The sequence below is a fragment of the Etheostoma spectabile genome, chromosome 16 (assembly GCF_008692095.1).
Source record: "Etheostoma spectabile isolate EspeVRDwgs_2016 chromosome 16, UIUC_Espe_1.0, whole genome shotgun sequence".
Taxonomy (NCBI): Eukaryota; Metazoa; Chordata; class Actinopteri; order Perciformes; family Percidae; genus Etheostoma; species Etheostoma spectabile.
Window position 1 is genome coordinate 12,234,031 of NC_045748.1, and position 13,872 is coordinate 12,247,902.

Sequence of the window (13,872 nt, forward strand, 5' to 3'; positions counted from 1 at the left end):
AGAGGTGCACACAGACCAAACTGCTTTTGTGGTTTCAGTATAAAACCATGTCCATCAAGAAAAACAATTGAATTGATCCTAATTTTCTTGTTTTAAATACAGCATGCTTTACTACATCCCAAACCTTTAACCACAATCATACTAGTATTCATGTGTTGTCTAGTGTTTGCCTGTATTAAATGCCCCGTCAATCAAATTGAGAGAGAAAGCAGGTTGATTTCTTTTGTATGGCTTTATTATAACACTTGAAACTCGAATGAGCAACACATTAGTAGCAGAATAGTCTTCTATTCATCGCTGCAGACGTCTTCAAAACATTGGGCAAATTCAGGGAATTATCACATCAATATATTGTACTGGAAGTGATGAACGGAAAAATTTGGTATGTGTACTGGTCTCTCTTTGCATGCACAAAATGTACAATATTGCTGGACAATGGTACACCATTTAAAATGTACAGTCTTCTTGGAGTAGATATTTCTCACACTCGTCACCTTGCACTCCTTTTTTGTTACTAATACTGCTGGTTGGGTAACATTTTGAAATAGCACCATTCATCATGTCCATGTCTGTTTCCTTGACCAGGCATGGTAACCACAAACAAATAAAATAAGAACAGTTTCTCACTCCTCCAGTGCGACTGTGGCAGCGTCATCAATAACTGCACAAAAGAGAAACAAAGAAAACTGTAGTACAATGTAAAAAATCCTGAACTTTCTCAAGGAAATGAATTACCTTGTTAAAAAAAGGGATGCCAGTGCTGTTAAATAGCATCAAATAATCATTACTTTAACAGTTCCAATCTTTTACATTGTCAAATTGTCAATAATTAATAATTAATTGTAATTAATTGACAATAATTAATTGTGTCAAATTAACTGCAAGGCAGGTACATATTTTTTGTATGTGACACACAAACACACCCCAATTAGCATTCTAGTCTGTAAAACCAGAACACCACATCTTCTGACAGTTGAACCTAATTATAAATGTATCTGTTAAAACCGCAACTCAGGCTGTGAGGTATCCAATTTCTGATCTGGGGAAGGGTTGGTATGAGGATGTGATCCTTTTACTTAATAGAACAAGCACAATACAATATTTGTTACCGTACCAAGGACATCCTTATACAGTCCCTGACAAAAGTCTTGTCGCTTGTGTACAAATTGACCTGAAGTGCCACTGAAATATATTTCTAATCAAGATTTATTTACAAGAAATGGCTCATTTTAATCCCAACAGCTTTTGTAATAATGTTTCAGTGCAAAATGAAACTGTCAAAAAGTATTCTAATATTCACAGCTTGGTAAAGCCCATTGAGTCAATTTTTGCAAAGACATAAGTGTTGTCGCCTTGTCATATGAGCTCCACCTGTGACTAATAATGGATCAATGAGGTCTCAGGTGTGTACAAAAACAACCCCAGTACACTAGACCTTCACATCAACTGCAACTAGACATCTGAAAACATGCCTAAGATTCACCCTGAGACTAAAGTTTTGATTATCAAGAGGCTGAAGACCAGATCCACTGCTGATGTGGCAGACACCTTCAATGTGTCTCAGCGTCAAGTACAGAGGATAAAAAAACATTTGAAGACACTAGAGACGTGTCACCTGAAGTCCCTGTGTCAACCAGAACGGTTTGTCGGATTCTGTCTTGAAATGGCCTAGTCATACAAGATATTAAATTTGGATCTCACAGCACCACTATTTAATTTGCTGACATATTTTAGTATTTGCAGTAAATTTGTTCAATTTCTGTATAGGCGACAAAACTTTTGTCTTGCCAAAATTTGACCTTTCTGTCTTGTTTAAATGATCAATCTTGTTTCAGTGAAACTAATTTATTTCAGTGCATTGAACATCATTTGGGAGGGTTTTAGCTTTTCATATGAGCTATTTCTTACACCAATTGATTAATTAAAAGTCAGATTAATAGCAGGTGTTTCTACAAAATAGATAAGCAACAAGACTTTTGTCAGGGACTGTACTGCTGCATTCACTTCCAGACAGGTGGAAATGTAATTCACATTTGTTTTAATACAGTGCCTAGGTCACACAACATTTTTATACGACTATGTTCCTAATGCTAAGGATGGGTTAGATGCACATATTGAATTTCACTACATTGTACTGCACGATTACATGTGACAAATACTAATAACAATTCTTCTTCTTTATCTTCTTGGCTTCATTTGAAATGAAATAGTCATGTGGCGGCTTGTAAATTCTCTAGAAAATGAATTGTTAGATGTCAAATGCTCGATGCTAATCCGTAAAATATTTAGAAAAATTAGCTCATCTGTTACTCTTTACAGGAAAACTACAACAGGGCACCTAACTAGAAAATAACTTCTGTCTAGCCGCTGCATATGATATGGTTGTGTTAGAATACAGGACTCCAGGCTGCTGGAAACACACATGAAGCATTCAAAGTTACACAAAGCCCGCATTGTGAATCTCTGTCATCATCTTAGTTTTGCTACTTCACATACATCAACTATCAACATCTCCAGCACAACCAGTTCTCCAGGACATCTTTTGACCAATCTTTGGCCTTTCTCTGTACACAAACCATCACACTCACAAACAATACCTGTGACATTTGACACCCAGGTGCATTATGTGCAAACTTAAACTTGTAACTTTGGGTGTTTGCGGTTCTAAGATGTTAAATTGTCCTGAAAGCCGTCAGTGTTTGATGACATAGCCGACAATGTACAAGAGGACCATTATTGTGAGTCAAAGAGGAGTTTATCATGCTTAGCCGTGACGTCCCGTGTTAAGTCATCGCACTGCTGACCTGAGCAGGTGCATGTCAATGATCGGATTCTATAATAGTGAACAAACTGACCAAACTAGAAAGGCTGTATGGGATTACAAATTACAACGGCTGAATCACTCCAGAGCTCTATAACATGACAAATAAGCCTCCTACAGTAATTGAGGTACTTAACGTGATTTTAACGAGCCATTCTTATTACTTGTACTTAATAAATCTAAGACTATAATTGCAAAACTGTCCTACCCCAAAAAACAAACTTATAAGTCATTTATACAATCAGCAATAACGACCCAAAATTAGTGGGGATGCTGTTTCAGTAAGTAGTAAGGCGTCTTTAAAAGGGATCTTCCACACTGCTTCTCAGTGTGTATCATTAACAGATGTTGTTATAATATTTATAGCATGAAACAGCACTTCTAACCAAACAGGAAAATCATTATATATTATGGGTCTTTTATTCCTCTCTCTCTCTTGTATACTCTTTTCTTTTTCTCTCTCTCTCTCTCTCTCTGTGTATCTAAGTTTTTCAACAGTGCAGTGCAATCCATATTTTTGCATTTTCATCTATGTATGTTTCTTACGCTTTTTGTAAATGTTCCATACTTATTCATAATTGAACCACCACGACACCTACAACTTTCATAATCTATGGCTATTATTCAACTTTTTAAAGACAGTTCCATTATTAATTAGAACAATTATCCCTTTTCCACATTTATTATTATTAATGGATTACTTATCCACAGTTTAGCTATAGTATTTTTTTATTATTCCACATGTTTTTACACACATTAGTGGTGTTATTCAACTTAATAAAAACCATTCCTACTTTTTCAACTTTTCTCACTACCACTACTTCGTCTTACGGATTTATTCATTTAGTTTAGCTTTAATAATTTAGCAATTCAGCATTCAAACGCAATTTCTGCAGGAAATGCATTTTCTAGTTATATTTTATTGTTCTGCTGCACTTTCCTCTGAGTTGCCGTAGCAATTATGACGGGTGCAATGCAGATAGTATAAAAGCGACTAATTGTGCTTAAGGAGGTAAGATTTAGGGATGTGAATCTTCACTGGTTCCAGAATTCAATTAGATTTTAGTTATCCTGTCAACAATTTAAATGAATTCGATTTCACGATGCTTCACTTCCTCAACATATAATACTAATAATTATATCGTTACACCTGGTTTTCAATCAAACAAATTCAAGCAGTCAGATATATATGTACTCCCCTTTAATTGCATCCACTCTTAAAAAAGACACTTCCTGAATGTAGCAAATTCTGAACACAGCGGACAAATGGCAAGAACAAAAAAAAGCACTTTTACTCCACTACATTTCCTAAATAAAATGCATACTTTTACTTCACTACATTTCACCGATGCATATTAGTTACTCATTACTACAAAATAAAATCTGGGGAAATTTGTTAGACTATAAAAAAGCAGTCTAACAAAACGCTCCATTCCAGTTACTGACTGGTTGTTTTATGCTTGTTTATTGGCAAGCGGCAAAATTCAGGAAGAAGAGGAGGAAGTATGATAAGCACCTGTTGCAGGCTCTGCCGCCACGGTAACAGACAATGACCACCCCGACAACAGTGGTGAACGGGGTGGTGATGAAGATAACGTTACACACCTGTGACCGTATTTGCAAGACATGTTTTCGTACGTTGGGGTGAAAGATTCTCTTTGCTAACGTCAGACTTTCAATTTGATGTTTAAGACGGTGTGGAAACCCTAAATATTATGTTTTACTACAAAGAAGCCACAATAAAGTCCATAATCAAATTTTTTTTTTGTTTTTCACTTGTACTTCTAATACTCAAGAATTCAGAAAATTACTTTTGATACTTAAATACAGGAAATATCTGTACTTCAGTATAAAGAAGGCACTTTAAAATTTTTACTCAAGTAACATTCTAAAAGGTGACTAACTTCTACCAAAGGTATCTTTCTGGTAAGATACTTGCATTTTTTCCCAAGTAATGCTTTCAAGTACTTTATGCAAGACTGGTTGTAGGTCATATTTACATGCCCTTGCTAGAGGCGCTAATTTATAAAACACTACTCTGGGTTGTATTATAGGGCAGGAATAAACGGCCTATATGGTGGAATGGTTTGGAATGGTTTTGTTGATAACAACTGGCAAAGTGAAATATTTAAAGATCTGAAATCTGAAGAAACTGTCAGATATGACAAAAAATTCATCTCTTACATATAATGTTGCCTTTGCTGACATATGTTGTCCATTGAAATGTTGACAGAAAAATATGCATTGAAAAATATAGGCAGGAATATGCTTCTTTTTTTTTTTTTCAAGCTTTTTGTCAAGGGAGGGTCCAATTTAGACATTTTTTTGCTCGTCCGTTGAGTGTTTATTTTTAGGCTTCAAACTACGTAGCATGTGCCATTACAGTCAGACCTCTTCCTGTTCGAATGAAATGTACTGTCACAACAAACAAGCGTGTCATGGTAAGCATAAGGCGAGGATTTGGAATGTGTATGCGGAGGGAGTGTCTGCTGTGGCAAAAAAAAAAAGCCTACCTTTCCTTGTAGTAGGAGGAGAGCAAAGTGCGGATCTCAACAGATAAATCCGGAACCACGAGACCCTCTCCAGGAGAGGAGGGTGTTACTGAAAAAGAAGAGGGGAAAAAAAAAAAAGTCTGGGAGATGAGTAACTTTATCATTCCATTTGAAAAGATATCAAACTCTAGACCAGATATTTTATCTCTTTGTGACTGGAAACATTTTTGTGGTTGCTTAGTGGGAATTTCCCAGAGGGATTCTTATTTCCTTGACTTTGTTATGTTGTTTTCTCTATCAGAGTTTTGTGTCACACGGTCTTACTGATTGGAATGAAAAACAAAGATTTTGTCATATTAACAACACACCCACATTTTTGGTGTGACATATTTGTTCCCCTGGGTTGCTATTACAGATGTCGGCAGGTGTTAAAATGAATTGTGTTATTAACTTTGACAGTATCTGACTCCCACGTCATTGTTGAGCATAAATATTTAACTCCGTTGGATTGTGCTATTTACTCAAACCTGTTTGTGTACTTTTAGGTCTGGCCAGATCCCTGCAGATGAAGAGCCTTTTTATATTGTCAGAAAGCCTGCATGAAGAGACATGTACAAGTGCATGTTTGCCATGACAATCGGATCCATCCATGGATTTGTATGTTTGCAAGTTTTAGCTCCTTAACTTCGTATCCTATCACATTTTTCTGACTTGTCCTGCTGTTCGATGCAGCAATTAGCTTCCTTTAAATTCCACATGGTATGGAAGTCAATTACTGTAGCAGACTCATGAAACTTGCTTGAGTTTTGCAGTCAGTCGCAGTGGGGGACGGGCCCACAAAGAACTATCAGTCAATTCTGCACCCCCCCCCCCCAGCTGTAAGGAGCGTATGTATTTCATGAAATACACATACTGTTTTGGTTATCAGCATAGTCTTTGGCAGAAGCAAGCAACTATTTTGAGTAATTAACCCCTAGAAATCCACATTAAGACTACCTGGTGAACATAGTGGAGCATTTAGCAGCTAAAGAGACAGATATATGTCTCTATAGCTGTAGCAGTGTCTGTGTCCAAACCGGCAGCAACAGAGCCACCCACAAAGAGCCCTGGTCTGTCCGAGGTTTCTACCTAAAAGGAAGTTATTCCTTGCCACTGTTGAATCTTGGAAATTGTTGGGTCTTTGTAAATTATAAAGTGTGGTCTAGAACTACTCTATCTGTAAAGTGGCTTGAGATAACTCTTGTTATGATCTGATACTATAAATAAAATTGAACTGGATATTTCCTTCAGGCGTTACTAGCAAAACAGAGCTAAAACGTAATGACAATATTGGACTTAAATTTTTCAGGTGGACACAAACACGACTCCAAAAATATGCAAATGTAGAACAGTATCTGCTGGAGGTGTAACTCTGCAATTGTTTGCCAACAATACTGTGTACTGTAACTTAAAAGGTGATGATATATCACGCTTACAGGTTGTTGATGCTGCTCCCAAGTGGTCAAATAAAATCAGTTATGCAGTTTCACTGAATTTTTATTTCAACACAAATAAAAACAGACTTGTTTGATTACGAAACCATTAGCAAGATTCAAGAGTCTGCCAGTAGATTTTAATACGTACAGTAATGCATAAAAACAATCAAGGGCCATTGCAGAAATTTACTTTAGCAGTACTAAATGATGTGCTTTGAATTAGGCGACCAGCCAAACCACTGGTTTGGTCCTTAAAGGCTGCTGTTGATTGAGATCAGTGAGAGGAGGCAATGTTTTACTCGGCTTGTGTTACAATACCTATTTCATGGTATAGCGATCCCTGCTTCAGTGGAATGGCTTTCCTGGAGCTCGGCATTTCTATCTTCATGAGATGATCACAACACTGCTTCCACTGGCCTGCAACAATTACAACAGTAATGGGCCCCCGGATAGGTCAGTTGGTGGAACGGGCACCCGTATCTAGATAGCACCTCCAGATATGGGCGCGCATTCTACCAGGTGAGCTACCCAGGCATTCAAAGCAACCAGATTTTAAAGATGGTTTTTAATTTAGCATTTTTGTAGGCCTTTATTTGATAGGGCATCTTAGACATGAAAGGGGAGAGAGAGAGGGAATGACATGCAGCAAAGGGATGCAGGTTGGAACCGAACCGGCGTATGCTCTTCCAGCTGACTTACCCAGGCACCCAAAAACAGTTTACATCACACTTCATCTGTATTATCTTCTGGTCTGGTTCTTTAGAAATGTAAAGTTATTTCTTTCTAAGTGATAATTGTTTGACTAGTTCATTACTGAACCCAGCCATCACTCCATCACATCCTGAGCCACCCACAACCAAATTCTCAACCTGTGGAAAACACTTATTTCGTATCATTATTTGGCAAGCTGGGAGCATCATTATCATGCATCTCACAATCCTACTCAATACTCATGTCAAACTGAGAATCTGTGCCAATAAACCGTGTCATAACTGTTGTACCACATACCAGGCCTATGTAGACATGCTATGACGTGCCATGTCTAGTCAGTAAACATAATTTATTGGGTTCTTTACAATGTAATTCATTGGAATAACTTTGTTTTGCGCAGCACTGTTGTCATGGAGTCAAATTTGCGGCCCTGCAGCCTCATACCTAACTGAGTTCTGAACATTTGTCGTGACTTCACATTAACAGCTAAGCCTAATGCTGCAAGCAGGCAGCATTAGACTTGTTGATTTTGACTTGTTGTCAAAATCAACAAGTCATCTCAAGATTGTCAAGTGTACTGACAAACCAAAGCCCCTATACACCCCAGAAATATCCCCTTTAATTGAGAATCAATTCAAATTAAGGAGAATTGTAATGGGGAATATACTCGCCGTCATACAAGAAAAGTGATCTTTGCAGGAGGAGATTAACTGATTAGTGAAGGGATCAAGATCTAGCTACAAAAGACTGCTGCCAAACATTCCACCCTTGTTAACACCAGGCGTTGTATACATTACACATTCACTTGTTCACACACAGCATTTCTGTGATAACACATTCTCAAGCCTGTTTTCTCTGTACAGCAAGCAAGCAAATATTGTAATTGCTCCGTGCAAACACTTCCTTAGTAAAGACGATTTTTTTCATATCTTAATTCTTAGAAATGCACTAAGGCATAAATAGCCTAGAACAATAGCCCCAAGGTACACAGTAGTCAAATCGGAGACACACCTGGTTTCTTGATGCAAAGCAAGGCTACCCCCACTAACTTAATAGCCCTTTCTCCATGTCTAACCGCTTTACTTTTTGCGTCCTTGCACAGACCATAATCATCTTCAAACTCTGCCTTTAGTTCGATGCCAGCTACACACGTGTAAAGTGGGTTGGCCATGGTCTCTTTCCTACTTTTAACTTCTGAACTTCTCGCCCCCTTGATCGGACCAAACCCATCTTACAACTCAGCGTTTATTTTGACTCACAACACCTGTCAAGTTTTGTGAGCATAATTTGTACATATAAACACCTGACAAAGCTCCTACGTCCTCTTATAAACTTCAGACAAAGATCTTAAAGCAGTCTCACAGCTGTCAATTATTATTTTTTAATTTATTACTGTAAAGGAGTGTGTGCAATAAAAACTATTTACCTACTAATCCTTTTGATTCATAAAGTTGACTAACTCAATCATATATGCTTATTTAACAACACTGACACATCTGACACCAATGTAGAACAGTGTATTTTGTATTAGTCATGACATTGGAATGCTCTTCCTATGAAAGGGAACTAGAGCATGCATTTGCCTCCTCTCCTCTAATTTTAAAAATATGTATTGGTTTTGATCATTTGGTCCAATAAAATCTATTTTCTGTGTAACTTTTTATTCTGCTACTGCCTAGTACCTAACACACATGACATACAGTGTGTTTCAACAAAATGTGAAACAATGATTATATAGTAATTGTGGGATAGTTATAATACAATTTGTACATGGTATTTCAATTATTATGGGGAGAAAGGGCTTGGTCTTTATAATTAAAGCCTTTAGAATATATTTTTACATTTACAATGGATCACAAGACTTGCATGTAAAAGATGTCAGTTGCAAAGATGATCCCACAATAATTTTTACCCAGCAGGCAGCCCACCAAACGCAACTTGTCCAGCACTAAATGGCAGCCACAAGAAGCTAGTGACCAACTGGTGAACATTGTGGAGCATTTAGCAGCTGGAGGACCTGATGATTGGATGTGTGAATACGCAACTGTATGCTGGCCACAGGTTCTCCATATTAACTTAAAAGGTGATGATAACATATCAATGTTTTGTTTATGGCTTCCGCTTAGCCTTTCGCCGAAAAAACATTTAAAACTACTCTTGAGGTGGCAGTAGCTCTGTAGGGAGTTGGGTTGAGAACCGGAGGGTCATTGGTTCAAGTCCCCATACGGACTGCAGACGGGCCAGTTCACTTTGATGGGCACTGCCAAGGTGCTCTTGAGCAAGGCACCTAACCCCTTGACAGCTGCAGCCCCCTCACTTTGATATCTCTCCATTAGCGCATGTATAGGTACTGAATTGTGTGTAACTCAGGCCTGTGTGTGATATGTATAATAACAGAGTGAAAACTTTGTAATTTACCTTTTAAGATTAACTATGTATTATTATTATTGTAAAAGTAACTTTATATATCGTTTTTGTCGGTTATCTTATAAGGTAGTAATTTGCCACTTCTTTTTTTTTTTTAACAAAAGTGACTTACTATAGCATTTTTTTTTTGTAGAATATGCTTAAACGTGTGAATGCGCACATATACATAGAGGTTTACGCCTTGACGCAGAGGTCTAGCTTTCGAGTCTGACCTGTGACGATTTCCTGCATGGCATCCCCCCCTCTTTCACCCCTTCTCACCAAGCTGTCCTGTCCATTAAAAGGCAGAAAAGCCCCAAAAAAATCATTAGATCATTATCATCTTTGGGAGTAACCATAATCAAAGTAGGAAACACCCACCCTGAAATCTTCCTGAGTCAGTGTATTGATGATATTAATCTCTGGATAAGATCTGCACAATATGAGTAAAATATCGAATTGGATTATTTTGACTTATATTGTGATTAGAGTCACAATACTGGAAGAATGAAAATTTTTGTTTATAAAAATTGATCGATGTAAATGAATATAGTGTGACTTTTGCAAGGATCTGTACCAAACAAAGACGTTTTCTTTAGTCTGTAAGATACGATTTGTAAACTTGGACATTTCTGCAGCACCACAATACTTAATTCAGAATGGTTTGACACATATTTTGCCTTTGACATTTGTTAAAGGCAAAATATGTTGTGGTCTACAAAGTTGTTTTAAGGATGTCCTGCTTCTTAGACTGTAAACCCAGTTTACCCATGGGTACCAATAAAGTAACCTGAACCTTTAGTCCATATTGTAATTTTGATAAATTGTGATTAATTGTGCAACCCTACCTCAGATGTCTGACAACTTTTTGCATTTAAACAAAGACTAAATAATTCCACAAGAGTTGAAATACTCATCTTTGGAGCAAAGGCTTGGAAATTAGAGAAAATTGTCTTTGGAGAGCAACAGTGAAGCTAGAAATGTGGGTGTATTCAAAGACTGACTACATTTCAAGAGTCCTATCAATCATATCAAAGTCCGTCCGTCCACTTTTTTCATTATTATTTCTATGTAAAGCTAATTGTATTGCATTGTATTGTATTACGTAGGAAATATGATCTTAAAATAAAGTCGACAGATACTACAGACCAGTAAACATCGCATGATCTCAGTCAGACACCAGACAAATATTTTCTTTGTGACACACTATCCATAAAATGACATGCATATTTCACTGCTGCCACAAACATTAAAGAATCCTGTCTTGCAGGTATCAGCAAGTGTATTTTGTGTCCTACATACACAAAGCCTGATGAACATCTCCTCTTACCATTTCCAGGTATACAGACTTGGCTGAGTTTGAGTCAATGCTGTAGCACAATTTGTTTCTTTTGCTCTTATAATACTTTTTAACACTGCTCAACTGTCCTGTAGTTGCCCAAACTGTTGATTGTTTAAGGAAATTGGAGATGCATGGTGCATGTTGTGACTGTTATGCAACAACATTAATTGCAGTAGCAGTAGGCAGGGTCTTGCCAAACTAATTGAAAAAAATCCAATTAAATCTACAGTTGGTAACTTTAATAAGAATAAGCTTTTGTCATATTTGCTAAAACTGTGACTATATCCTAACAGTAGAGCATGAGACTGATAATCTGTGGCATTTGCAAGATTCCAGAGGGAAAAACAACCAACCAGAGCCGAGGAGTTTCTATCACAGAGTCAATATCTGTCAAACTAGACAGCAGTGGTCGAATATGGATCAAGATTCTGTTAAAACAAGTAAAAGACAGGGCGCTCCGGCCGGTTGGCAGTGCACGTTTTTAACATATCACAAACTTTTTTATTATTTTACGGCAGAACAGATTTTTGATCAGCGCTGCCTAGTTTGACAGTTTGACTGGAGTTCAGCAGGTGGATATCCATAAACTACTGTACTGGACCATTGGGTGTGTATTTTGATTTCCAGAAGGTCTGAATCTTCTTGGATAGAACAATAATCAATTAATTTGTTCCTATAATAAATAATAACACTTATCATAACACATTTACTGATTATGCAACCTTGGGAGAAGTGTGGATTTGGAGTGCTCTCCATAATTAAAAGGGTGTTGGTTCTGCCATCATACAACAAAATTGCTTCTTTGGCCCATGGCCTAAATTCATACATTTTGCATGTAGCTATTGTTACAGACATCTTGGAATTTAGTGTTTTCATTCAGGCCTCACCCATGTTGTAGACATGCTGCCAGATGGCCTGGGTCCAGCGCTGTGTGTCTTCAGGTGTGTGCGTAGTTAGCGTAAAGGTTAGTTCCTCTCCTTGATATTGTGTGCTGATATATATACTCTGGTGATGGACAGGATCTCTCTCTGACACACAGACAAGGGTATGCTGATGGGGAAAAGAAACACTCATAATCATTTTCACATCTATTTTTTCAGTCTTTTGAAAAAATAATCCAACAGGTTGCAGTTGACAGAAGATCATGGTAAACCTGCTGCTGAAAAAACATCCTTCTGTGGGAATACATTTGAATATGGCCCTGTGATACGGACTACCAACTACATCATATATCAATAGTTAATCCAGTGGTTCTCAACCATCTCCAAAAGGTCACAAGATGAACCTGGGTCTCTGTGACGTGATTAATGCGGCAAGAAAGAATAACGTTTTTGTAAAATATTAGATTATTTGAACTCTTTGAGTCTTTATCAGTTATTTAAACAGCACATTTGGATAACTAAAGAGGAAAAATCCCTGCTAATAAACTACTGAAATATGTGACAAGAGGCACCGAGTAGATGCTGCCTTTTCCTATAGTGACACAAGCCAAAAAGGTTGAGAACTGGTTAAATTCATAACAATGTGTTATACTTTAGATGCTTTTTTAAATGTTCTTGATTTAAAATCTTACTCTTAAAAGTAACTTGTTACTATAGCTGTTAGATATATGTAATGGAAAGAGGGAAGTTTAGGTACGTCAGAATTGTAGCAATATCCAAATATATGAATATATCCATATAAAAGACTTAAAGTAGTGATATCTGTAGTACAATGTTAGTTTGGAGGTACCGTTTCTTTTTAGGATTAACTGACATTTTAAAATTCTAGAGTATATAATACATCTATGAGTCCATCTAACAAAATTTTCCAATCTTCAAATTCTCACCATTAGAGCAGGTTTCCTTTCCAAATATGTTTTCATTCATTTACTGTACCATTGGGTGTGTATTTGATTTCTATTTTGATTTTTTTTGTTTTCATTCATTTACAAGTGCACTCTGTAAGCCTTGGCATGTTATTGTAATCAATAAATCAAAAAAACAAATGAATCCATCTATTCATTCATAAGACTTTGCTTATTTAAAACCAACCTTTTTGATTGGGATTACAAGTAATGGCTTGTCCTCAGACTCCAGATCTTCTTGACTCTGATAGCAGAGAAGACTTTGCTCCCTGAGGACTCCGTAGACATTTTCCCAGCAATTAAGGTCCTCTCCAAGCTAAATGAGAACAGGGAATAATATGATACATTGAATATTAATGTGATATAATAATAAAGGAATTACAAGGCAGGATAATATATGAAAATCAAGTCACCTTAACCTTGAGTTGGCCACTTATCATTGGCTGAATCATGCACAGCGGCTGAGCAACTAGACGGCAGCACATGTTGCCGTATAGAGGCAACCAGAATGGATTATCCTCTGTAAATCAAAGAGATTAGGGATTCAATTCAAAAAAACAAAAGGATAGGAGTGGGAAGAATAAAGAGGATTTGTAACTCACCTGTTGCTGCCAGCGACAAATCATGTGTCTTGAAACCATCCTGGACGTGTTCTATTCTCAGTGTTGTGTGAGCCAGCAGGTTATACTTAGGCCCCCTTCAGGGAGAATGCATTGGGCAAAGTCAACGTGTTATAAAACATTTCCATTGTGTGTGTGTTTGTGTGTGTGTGTGTGTGT

General features: G+C 37.2%; 1 protein-coding gene across 5 annotated transcripts in view; it reads right to left on the minus strand.

Moving 5' to 3' along the window:
• Nucleotides 1-213: 213 nt before the first annotated feature.
• Nucleotides 214-13,872, minus strand: part of LOC116704225 (rhotekin) — a 17,226-nt gene continuing 3,567 nt past the window's right edge. For 4 of the 5 annotated variants that reach the window (XM_032539532.1, XM_032539531.1, XM_032539529.1 and 1 more), the window contains exons 7-13: nucleotides 13,696-13,790; nucleotides 13,507-13,613; nucleotides 13,281-13,409; nucleotides 12,135-12,297; nucleotides 7,107-7,205; nucleotides 5,335-5,422; nucleotides 214-661 (exon numbers count right to left, since the gene is read on the minus strand). In XM_032539532.1, coding sequence (XP_032395423.1) covers nucleotides 655-661; nucleotides 5,335-5,422; nucleotides 7,107-7,205; nucleotides 12,135-12,297; nucleotides 13,281-13,409; nucleotides 13,507-13,613; nucleotides 13,696-13,790 — 688 coding nt within the window. In that variant the 3' untranslated portion in view covers nucleotides 214-654. The remainder of the gene's footprint in view (nucleotides 662-5,334; nucleotides 5,423-7,106; nucleotides 7,206-12,134; nucleotides 12,298-13,280; nucleotides 13,410-13,506; nucleotides 13,614-13,695; nucleotides 13,791-13,872) is intronic. The other variant, XM_032539533.1, reaches the window with a different exon arrangement.